We start from the raw sequence: 10,876 nt of genomic DNA on the forward strand, positions 1-10,876 counted from the left end.
CAGGCCTCACACTGTCGCTACAGGTCCAGTCTCGCTCCTCATCTTGTGGACATCAACTTATTTCAAAAAAGAAATAAGTGGATCAGCTCGTAAAATGTTCCTGTCCTGTTTTTGGCAAACTTGTTTAAAGAGAGGCTATGTAACTTTTAAAAGAAGAAAAAACACAATATTTGCAAAATACTTTGTATTGTCACGCAAGGCTTACTTCCTGTTGCCAGTACGTGGCGCAATGACTACAACTCCTAACTGGCATGTAGATATCCTCAGGCCGGGACTCTTATCAAATGTGAAATTTGGAGCCATGTACACTCAAATTACAGCAACTTATTTCTTAGTGAATAATGCGCCGCCATGGCAACGGCGTTTGATGTAAACTCACAATCTTCACAATGAAGCATCATCAAAGTCTGATGACTTTGCTGAACAAATTTGGGGTGGATCTGGTTCATCTGCAGGGAGCAGTATGTAAAACTATAGGGACTGTAACTTCCTGTTGCCAGTAGGTGGTGCTATGAATATGACTGAATATTGGCATGTAGATGTCTTCAGGGAGGGACTCTTATCAAACGTGAAGTTTAGGGCATAATTGAATGTGTACACTGAAGTTACAAGTTACCATTATTGAAATTCGATGCCATGCCACGTACACGCTCTTCAACAAAAAACTCACACTTAGCACAACTTTTAATTGTGAAGCTCTTTAGATTGCACTGCGAAAATCATAGATCAATCAGAAAGTCAGTCTGATTAATTCTCTAGGAGGAGTATGTTAAAGTACAGAGCCTGTAAGTGGCGAAAAATGGCCTAAAATTACACTTTATATTCAAAATGGCTGACTTCCTGTTGGGTTTAGGGTATGGCTCCAAGAGGCTTTTTTGAATGTCTTGAGGCGATACATCGGCCACAGAAAGAGCACATTTAGGCCCTCAAAAATGCAAGCACTTGATAAAAATAATAATTCCTTGCATTACAAAAGGGCCTGTCTGGCCCTAACAAGACAGCCATCCTAGTAGCTCTGCGAGACTGTACTGCTTAGAGCTAACTACTAACATTAGCATGCTAACATGCTCCCAATGACAATGCTAACATGCTGATGCTAAGCAGGTATAATGTTTAGCATGTTCACCATCTCAGTTTAGCATGTTAGCATGATAACATTTGCTAATTACCTAGAACACAAAGTACAGCTGAGGTTGATGGGAATGTCATTAGTTTTACAGGTATACGTTCATAAACCAAAGTATCTGACAAGCTGAAACTTCAACCTGTTGATGATGCTGGATGAAAAGTTAAGGGATCGCCAAAGTTATTAGGATACATTGTCAGGGAACCTGAATATCTGGACAAAATTCTGTGCCGATCCATCAAGTAGATGTTGAGATATTTCACAGGATAAGTGAACCTGGTGGTGCTGCAAAAGTCAGCAGGATTGATCCTCTGGGGACCATGAATGTCTGGACAACATTTCATGGCAAGCCATCCAATAGTTGTTGAGATATTTGGACCAAAGTGGTGAAGCGACAGACCAGCATTGTGGCTAAAAATATGGAGCTTCCTTAGTTTATATATAATCTGCTGTATTTTCTGTTAGCAAAGACATTTCACCACTTTACAGTTACATCATTATGAGTACAGTACAAAAACAAAATCTAATAAATTGTCATAGCATAACTGTTGGCAACACTTAGATAAGCACTTCTTTTATAGCCTTACAAGTAAATCCTCTCTTACAGCCCGCTGTAAACATTTTCATCAAGCAACAATGATTCTGAGCACCCGTATTAGAAAGGGGCAATATCAGTTTCTGCTAAGAAGAGGTTAAATAGACTCTTCAGTTATTTACAGTAAGTCCTGTCAAACTTAGACTGTCCACAGTCCACTCAACAATCAGTATAATACAAAGATAGCTGGTTATGTAATAGGTAACTTGTATTACCATAATCTCCTGGAGTGATATGTCAGCTCTTCCCAGCATTATATTTTCTGAGTTCATTAAAGTCATTCATTTATTAATGTGTTATTCGGTGTGTAAAATGTTGTTGTCTCGTAGAGAGAGTTCAAGTGTCCAGTGCTGCTTGTGCTTTCTGAACAGCACCCTCCAGCATTGTGTGGTCACTGAGCAGCTGCTGGAGAGCAGCTGGGTCCATCTCCAGTAGCATACCTGCACAAATAGATGCATATATCATATGCAATATCATTAGTGATATGCTTATGAGCTATATAGACATTTAGTCTTCATCCACACCTTACAAGGACTATACAATAAGAAAAATGATAAACTTCCAAAGATATTACATCTAGGAAGATGGATGATGTTTACAGAGAATGTCGCTACAGACAGAGTATCAGGTCACCTGTAATATCATTGGCATGAAGTGGATCCAGCTCCTCCACCAGTGAGAAGATCTTCTCTCCCAGCCTCTCTGTGTCATCAGCGTCCGACGAGTCACTGATGTCTGTCTCCTCCACGTTCTGCCTGAAGGGCGACAGCATGAACATTATTTCAAACAAGTGGTTTAATTGTAATTTATCAATGAATATTGGTTCTTTTGTAATATTTTATCTTTAGATTTAAATTGCAAGTGGCCTGTAAGGTATATTCATGATTGGGCTAGAAATGTATGAAGAAGCACTTTGAGAAGGAAAAGAAATGGGTGAGAATGTGTGCTCTTGTAGGCAAATGAGTATATTCTACAATCAGTAATAAGTCACATACTCTTTAAGTGTCTTCAGGGCGAAATTCACCTGCTCTTCCAACAGTTTTGGATTTGAAACAAGGTTTAAAACTGCCTCTTTGTGCTGCTCCAGAAGCATTCCTGTTGAAGAACAGCATCATATTTTAATGCATTACACATTAGTTGCTCATACATTAATTTGCACATAAATTATAACAAGACTAAGAATCCACAGACATGCTAGCAGCTCTGAGTGCTTAAATGCTAACGTTAGCATGGCAACATGCTCACAAAAACATGCTGATATTTAGCAGATGTAGTGTTTACCATGTTCTTAGTTTAACGTGTTAGCATGCTAACATTTTCTAAGTGGCACTAAACACAAACTACAGCTCAGACTGATGGGAATGTCATTAGTTGTGCAGGTATTTGGTAGTGAAGAAAGTATTGGACAAATCAAGATTTTGACCTGATGATGGCGCTAAATGAAGAGTTAAGGGATCACCGAAGTGCTTACAGATGGGAGCATGTATGTATGCACCAAATTTCATGGCAATCCATCCAATAGTTGTTGAGACATTTCACTCAAAACCACAAATATCAACCTCATGGTGGCACTAGAGGGAAAGTCAGGGAATCACCAAAGTCAGTAGGATTTTTTTTCATGGAAATCCATCCAATAGTTGTTGAGATAATTCAGTCTGGACCAAAGTGGCAGCCCGACAGACTGATTGCCATTGCCATCTCTAAAGCCACGCTGCTTGCATGGTTAAAAATGTACTTTGGTTTAAGTGCCTTTCTTAATGCTAGGGTAGCCACAGATACTGGATTTTTTTCATGTTGTTCCCCAGAGCATTTGATTTATTGATTGCTCTCAGGATGTAAAGAGAATTTCAACAAATATAACAAAAATGCTTCTGAAATACATTATCTACCCTAGCTTTAAACAGTTAGTTAAACAGTAAACTGGAAACTCAAACTGAAAAACCAAAACCAGTGTTCTATTCAGCCATTTACCAAATGAAATGAGAAAATTGTTTTAGACAAACCTGTTCCAAAAAATGAAGTGTGTGCAAATTACTCATTAGCTGCATCATGTCTAAGTGGTATTCTAATATTAGGTGTTTGTTGAGTGACAGGACTGGTTGCCTACCTGTGATTTTCTGTGAGTGGCCAGTGTTGTAAACATCCACCAGCTCAAACAGCTGCTCCCCCAGAGAGTCAGAGGACACAGACACATCATCCTCGTCCTTACATGTTACCTTGCTGCAAAGAGGTGCAGTGACATGAGAATACACAATTTGAAAGGCTTTTGATACTCACATATATTCCATACTGTGCCATTTTTAAGAATCTGACATACAGCATATACATCTATTAACTGTTTCTTGTTCCCAAAATAATACACTGACCTAAACTTGGTTGTAAATAGCGTGAAGCATGAAGACATTTCCTCGGACTGTTCAATGGTATAATAGTCTCTGTTACATTAAATATGCACCTAAATACTACCTCACTCCTTTGCTGGGAATGCATCTGGCTCAGAAATGATGGCCTATGAGAACCCACTGCATACTGTCTAAGACCAGCCTAATTAGGATGGAGGGAGGAGATCAGGTCAGGTAACCCCCTGCCCATTGCTGTACCTGGGCTCCTGTGCCAGCTGCAGAGCTCTGAGGGCTTTCTCCACGGCTGCAGTCAGCGTGGCCTCGTCCTGCAGCATCTGACTCAGGACAGGACCTGGCAGCTCCAGCAACATACCTGGAACACACAGGCAGGCTTGGGAACCTTGTTTTTATGTCAGATTTTTTATATAAGAAAAAAATATGTTTAATAATGTCACAAAACAAACAATCTGCCCTGCAGGTCACCTCACCTGTGAGTTTTCCAGCAGTCTCTTTGTGTTTGGGGTAAATTAGATTGTACAGTTGCTCACCAAGTGTCTCCAGGTCTTCTTCTTCATTCATGTTTGACTTCTCACATTAAGACACCGCTTGCAGATGCCATGTTACACCACACTGTAACTTTGTAATGAGCAGTTTTACAGAGGACTTTGACCTCTGACAACTTTTTGGTTTATAGCTTCCAATGACATCAACATTCAGACAACATCCACAAAATACTTAACAAAATCTGCGTCCAAAAAGGCAGATTTTCTCTACAATGATCGTCTTATTTACTCCGTGCTTATCCTCCACATGCACCAATGTTATAATCTAAATTAGGACTGCCGTGTTTGGTGTTAAAACAGGTGACATTTGGAAACTGAATTTTTGACGGCTGGCTGTAAACACGAGGCGCGCATTAATGACGTCAGGCTTTCACCGAGAGGGGTGAGGACGTGTTACTCCGCTGTGCTTGCAGATAACTAGTACTCTGTAAAGTTACATTCAAAATATGGTATAGGGTCATGCTGCTAATGAAACAGCTACTGTGACGATAATGATAATTCCGTGTATGTGTTTTAAATGATTTAAAATGTTGGTTCGATAGCTAATGTTTGATAAAAAAAGTAGCTGTAGGTGCGCAATGATCTGTGACAGAGGTTCCGTAAAGCGGTTTCCGCTCTCTCCGGTCCTTTTCCTCCGCTAAAAGGTAACGTGGTCGCTTCGGCGGCTAATAGCCGGTTACTAAAGTATATTTGTTGTGTCTACTTACTTGCATTTAGTCTCAGAAAGTAAGATACTGTTGTTGTGTTGGTTGTTGTGTACATCCCATGTGGCAGGAAATGTCCTTGTACAGTGTTGAAATGGAAAGATACATTTGTGAACACGTCGCCCAGATTAGGCCTCGTCGTGCTCCATCCGTCCCTTGCGCTGAGCTGTGGAGCTAACTTTAGCAAACTGCTTCAATGTAACAACAGCGCTACAGTGTTTTATAGACATTGGCACAAACGTAAAATACGCAATGTATTTTGTGTTACAATACTTAAACATTGGCTCGTAATTTCTCCACTCAAGCGGTGGCAAACGAAAAAATCGTGAATCCAAGTGAACACGTTTGACCTAGCTGACGTTAGTTGCTAAGAACATGGTAGCAAACATAAACGACGCTTTTCACTTGCAAGCAGTGGCTTTAACGTCACGTCTAATCGCAATTTAAAGTTACTTTCAGCTGGCCTTTTATGATGTTTAGTAACACCTGGTCCTGTTTTGTCCAGGTTCATCATGTCGTCCCATTTGCAGTGGATGGTCATCAGGAACTGCTCCAGCTTCCTCATCAAGAGGAACGGACAGACCTACAGCACTGTGAGTACACTGCCTGTCTCTCTGCTCAGACCACCTGCCTGAAAGACCTGACCAGACCAGTGTCCCAGCTTAACATTACATACCAATTCCAATCAGGGTTTTTCAGTATGTGGTGTGATGATAGTGTTAAACTTGTTCTCAAAAAGTCTGTATTAATACTAAAAGACAATTTGAGTGTGCAGTTAATGTGCAATGTAGTATTGGTCAACAGTGCAATACCCAGAGGTAATGGAGGAAGTGCACAGTTGTAAAATTGCTCGAGGAAGATTTTGTAAAACATTACACATAAAATCTGTTTTCTATTTGAACTTAAATTGGCAGTGGCATTAAAGTCACAATTTGATTGATGTCTGATGGCACTGGTATTGCATAATTTCCTACATTGTACTTCTATTTCTTGCATATTAACAGCAAAGCCTATATACTACTGTAATACTGTCAGTACACTGCAGCAAGTGGTCAGTATGGACCCTGTAGCTAACAGGATATGACGGGACTGGTCTTCACAGTGAAATAAATATGTAATTGTCAGTCAACTGTGACAACAATACAAGCTGTCCAGTGGGGTTATCTGACTTAAATCTATTTATGTGACAGGAGCCCAACAACCTGAAGTCCAGGAACTCTTTCCGCTTTAATGGTTTGGTGCACAAGAAGACTGTAGGTGTGCAGCCAGCGGCCGATGGCAAGGGAGTCGTCGTGGTGCTGAAGAAGCGTGCAGGTAAATATTTTATGCTGTTTCCATCTTCAGGCACTTTGTCTGTAAAAACTGGCTTTACCTAATGTTTACAAGAGGTTCAATCTTCCGACTGAAAACACTGTACATTGCACAACCTTTTTAAGGAAAAATTGACCTGTAATTGTAATCTGCATCTTTCATACATCAGTTGCATTTTTAAGGAACAGCAGCTATTTTTTATGTGATGTATTGATGCTTCCTTGAAGTAGAATAGCTCATACCCTGAAGTGTAGAAAGTCAAGAAATCACATTGACAGTTTTATAAGGTTACAGTCATTGGCAGGAATTTAAATGATGCTTGTCTTTGCACTCACTGTGGATTCCTGGAATCAATTAACATGCACTGAACTGTGAGGGCAAGACACATGGTGCACTTAACGTCAGGCTTTTTGGTCTCAGGTTGCTTGTTGTTTTTGGATCATTAGAGCTAGGGCATTTACATTGGAATATCTATTTTGTTTTCTTGTTGCACAGGCCAGCACAAACCTGCCGGCTCTTACGAAAAGATCACCATCAACAAGAACTCCCGCGCCACCCTCAACAGTCTGAGGCACATCATTCGCAAGAACAAGTACAGGAAGGACCTGCGCATGGTGAGTTTAATCTGTGATTTTACACAGCAAAATTTCAAATTAAATGACCACATTGGTTTGTATGATGGTCTTTTTTTATTTGTAGTTTGTTTCAAAGTTGTCAAGAACATAATTTGAGTCTAATTTGTTTCCCCAGGCTGCCCTGCGTCGTGCCAGTGCCATTCTGAAGAGCCAGAAGCCTGTTGTGGTCAAAAAGAAGCGCACCAGGGCCGCCAAGACAGCATAAACTGATACATGATAAATAAATAAAGCTTGTTGTTTTGAAAGAAAACACCACATTGTTCTGAGTCTTAACTTGTCCCAGGATCCTGATTACATATATGGTTTGTAATATGCAGTATTTTGCAGATATCTGACAACACATTTTCTATGGTAATGAATCAAGTTATTGCATAATTGTCATAGTTATTAATACTTTGGATTTGTGTAAATCAGCACAACTTCTTGGTACGATCAGCCACAATCTGATCAATGAAGGATAAAGTCAGTGTTTAAAAATAGAAGATGCAGACATTTTGTGGTCCAGTTGAGAAAATTATGCATACAAAGGAAAATTTAGGTTTCCCCCCTCTAGCTTGATTGAGTTTTTCTCATGCATGATGATTTTATTGTACAGGTCCTGGATATACATGATTTAAAAAAAAAAAAACAGCATTAGAACAGACAATAAATGCCTGATAAGCAGTACGACTTCATATAAAACACGTTTCTGTAGTATAAATATTTTTTAAATAATTTTGTTGACTTGCTTTTGAGGCATGTGGTATTTCCTGAGCGCCAGACATCCCAAAACCTGATGTAAGTCATTTGGCTGTTGTGGTTAGAAATAGGTCAGTAAGGGGGCACTTAGTTTTACTGATATTTTTGCAGTGATGTTTGTTGCACACTCTGTTAACAGATGTCAGCACCAGACCAACCTCTAGAGTTTGTTTAGTTGAAATCTACACAATTATTCGAGGACTATAATTTCAGCATTTTTTTATGCATGTCAAAACTCAAATATTTATACATGTAGGGACTGGAGACACCTGGTTTCAGTCCGTCCTCTTGACCTCACTGCCCTGATGCCCTGATGTGCATGCTGTACTGCACATGACTGAAATGAGCTGCAACTAATTAACCACCAGGAGGATGTCTGTACTGATTGTCTGTGCACCCAGTTGGCACATTGCTTCCTTTTTTACCCATATATTTGGACTGTATTTTACAAGAACTGAACACTTAAGTTTGTTTACACAGTATAAGTTTAAAGCATCATTTTCATTTGAAGTAGATTATACTGAAGCAAACAGGGCCTCTGTTGCTTTAGTCACTGTGACCACTGATGTGGAAACATTGGATAGATTTTAAAGCAGCCCACTGGCAGCTTTCCACCCAGGGCTTTGGAAAGAAAGAACAAATGGTTGTCACCTCCCCTTGAGTTTAAGCTGATAAAGTATACTGCACCAATCATTTCTGCAGTGAAGCACATCTCTTTCACACGGGATTTGGATGTACCTATGAGAGGGATTGGTGTCTGTGAAGATGTGATAGAGGCTGCGTGCTGTGGTCGCTATGAGGGCACTAAGGCCAGTGCTTTTCTTTATGCCCCTGGCTCTGTTGGTCCTGCAAAGTCAGAGCTTTGAACTACAGGATACAATTCATGCACTGATAGAGGAAAATATCCACCTTCATGACCAGCTGGAGAACCTCACCCAAGCCCTCAGGGAACTCAAACGGATGCTGTGGCATCACTCAAATGGTACTCAAAGTCCTCTTTAACATTTATATATATACAGTATAAATACAGTTATGAGTAAAAACAAAAAAATGTAGAAGCTTTAAGTACTTGCTTTAGTTATTTAAGGAAAATAATTATAGCAGAAAGTTATTTAGGGGTGCAATATTTTTCTATATTGAATAATCTTACATTTTGTTTTCTTTGAATGTTTATCCTTTATATAAATTTTTTCTAATTCTTATTTTTACTCTCATTATTATTAGTCATTGCACCCTATAGTCTTTTAGCAAAACTTTAATAATATGCTAGTCTGCATTTCACTAGACATATTGCTTGTGAAAATGCAAATAAAACCTTTGAATTGAAATTAAAAACACATCACATTATTTAACATTATTTTCTGTTACCACGGAATTTAATCTTAAGACGCAGGATGCTCTAGTCCGTTGTGGGATCACTATTGAAATGCATATTAGTTTTATAAAACGTTGTCCCAAGGTCAAAACAGCTGTTTGCTTTCTCCTTTCATTTTTGTCATCTCCCATACTTTAATTTCCTGTTTGTGTCCTATCTGTTTTCTCTTAATCTTTTCCTTGCTGTCTTCATTCAATCATGTTCTCATGTAGCGTCCTCTTTTTAGTTGTTTGACTTTACCCAGAGGTCTGATATATTTATTCATGTTTTTTTTTCTTTACTTTCCATACATTAGTCTTAAGTGCAGATATTGCAATACGCTTGCATATCTACATCTTGACAAAGCCACTCTGTGTGTTTCATACAGACCCAGATCATCATGAGCACCACGAACATCACAATGAGGATGTCCAGCATCTGTGGGACGAATGGTCAGAACACGGTTTGTATTATGACTAAAACATTTCAGTGAATTCAGAGAGGTCAGGTAGCAGATGTGAAAAGTTTCCAGCAGATTCATTGCATTGAGCGTGCAAGATGTGGCAGCACACCACACCATTAGCTTGCATTGATTTGATGGCCATGTAGGCTGCAGTTAGGCCTACGGGTCAACTGTTTTGTTAATCAACTCACAAATGAGCCTTCTAACAGCAAATAGGGTAAAGGTGATAAATACACCCTGCGTAAGATGATGTAACAGTATTTCTCCTTTCCTGGCAGGCATCAGTGCAGAAACCCATCTCCTGTTGGAACATGCCTTTTGTGGCTCAGCTGCTCCCCTCCTTGAAGAAACAACTCTCCTGCTGCTGGCGTTACCCTGTCTCACCCTGCTGCTGATTCGCAATTTGTAGGCTACATTAGCCTGGTGTCCACTGAAGAGCTACACACAACATTAGCTCTTGTCCATGTCGCTCAGTTTTTCATTCAAATCAAAGTTAGTATCTTGTGCGCAAAGTGCAAACTATACTGTGTAATTTAAAATAATTGAATAGTGAGTTATGGTTACAGAGATTAGCTCTAGCCCTGGCTCTTCCTGTTCAGAGTGATTATTGAGTGGACGGGATTGGATGAGTTGACCTATCCACAATCTGTTAGACTAATCACCTCTGGGGAATTTACTGAACTGGAAAGGAGCCTGTTGATGCTGGTGTATCATCACAGTGGAAGTTGAATTATAGCAGGTTAAACCTGGTGACTCATCTAATTACTTTTTACTAATTACAATTTTTTTTTTTTATTTATCAGTTACTTGTGCAGGAGCTGTTTCAGGGACCACATTTGTGTTGTTATGATAGTGATGATAATAGGATAATTACAGAAAATACTCAACTTTTGGCTTCTCAGTGTACCCAAAAATCTGATTTCGGCTGCTACGCGTTAAGTCCAAATTCCAAGATGTCAAAAAATAAAAAGGTTACTTTTACTATTATTTTTCCAAGTAATTAAGACTACTTATTTCATGAGTATAGATCTTTTCTCGCAGCAGA

General features: G+C 39.4%; 2 protein-coding genes across 3 annotated transcripts; one reads left to right on the forward strand and one right to left on the reverse strand.

Moving 5' to 3' along the window:
• Positions 1 to 682: 682 nt before the first annotated feature.
• LOC122866086 lies at positions 683 to 4,983 on the reverse strand. The gene is made up of 6 exons (XM_044175274.1): positions 4,552 to 4,983; positions 4,322 to 4,436; positions 3,829 to 3,941; positions 2,717 to 2,816; positions 2,355 to 2,476; positions 683 to 2,161 (listed from the first exon to the last, which is right to left on the reverse strand). The coding sequence occupies exons 1-6, from the start codon at positions 4,640 to 4,642 to the stop codon at positions 2,058 to 2,060; spliced, it is 645 nt and encodes a 214-aa protein (XP_044031209.1). The 5' UTR covers positions 4,643 to 4,983; the 3' UTR covers positions 683 to 2,057.
• Positions 4,984 to 5,220: 237 nt separating this feature from the next.
• rpl28 (ribosomal protein L28) lies at positions 5,221 to 7,526 on the forward strand. 2 transcript variants are annotated; one of them, XM_044175275.1, is made up of 5 exons: positions 5,221 to 5,270; positions 5,836 to 5,923; positions 6,521 to 6,644; positions 7,137 to 7,255; positions 7,392 to 7,526. In XM_044175275.1, exons 2-5 carry the CDS (start codon positions 5,843 to 5,845, stop codon positions 7,479 to 7,481), a joined length of 414 nt encoding a protein of 137 aa, XP_044031210.1. In that variant the 5' UTR covers positions 5,221 to 5,270; positions 5,836 to 5,842; the 3' UTR covers positions 7,482 to 7,526. The 2 variants fall into 2 exon arrangements, with proteins under 2 accessions (XP_044031210.1, XP_044031211.1); XM_044175276.1 differs by lacking the exon at positions 5,221 to 5,270 and adding an exon at positions 5,304 to 5,352.
• Positions 7,527 to 10,876: the final 3,350 nt, after the last annotated feature.

Source organism: Siniperca chuatsi, linkage group LG18 (genome assembly GCF_020085105.1).
Source record: "Siniperca chuatsi isolate FFG_IHB_CAS linkage group LG18, ASM2008510v1, whole genome shotgun sequence".
Taxonomy (NCBI): Eukaryota; Metazoa; Chordata; class Actinopteri; order Centrarchiformes; family Sinipercidae; genus Siniperca; species Siniperca chuatsi.

Excerpts from the sequence above, each read along its gene's own strand:
- LOC122866086 (XM_044175274.1), bottom strand. The coding sequence starts at position 4,642 with ATGAATGAAGAAGAAGACCTGGAGACACTTGGTGAGCAACTGTACAAT. Across the intron at positions 2,817-3,828 it reads CCACTCACAGAAAATCACAG|GAATGCTTCTGGAGCAGCAC; the intron begins GTAGGCAACCAG and ends GTTCTTCAACAG. Across the intron at positions 2,477-2,716 it reads GCCCTGAAGACACTTAAAGA|GCAGAACGTGGAGGAGACAG; the intron begins GTATGTGACTTA and ends GTCGCCCTTCAG.
- rpl28 (XM_044175275.1), top strand. The coding sequence starts at position 5,843 with ATGTCGTCCCATTTGCAGTGGATGGTCATCAGGAACTGCTCCAGCTTC. Across the intron at positions 5,924-6,520 it reads ACGGACAGACCTACAGCACT|GAGCCCAACAACCTGAAGTC; the intron begins GTGAGTACACTG and ends TTTATGTGACAG. Across the intron at positions 6,645-7,136 it reads GGTGCTGAAGAAGCGTGCAG|GCCAGCACAAACCTGCCGGC; the intron begins GTAAATATTTTA and ends CTTGTTGCACAG.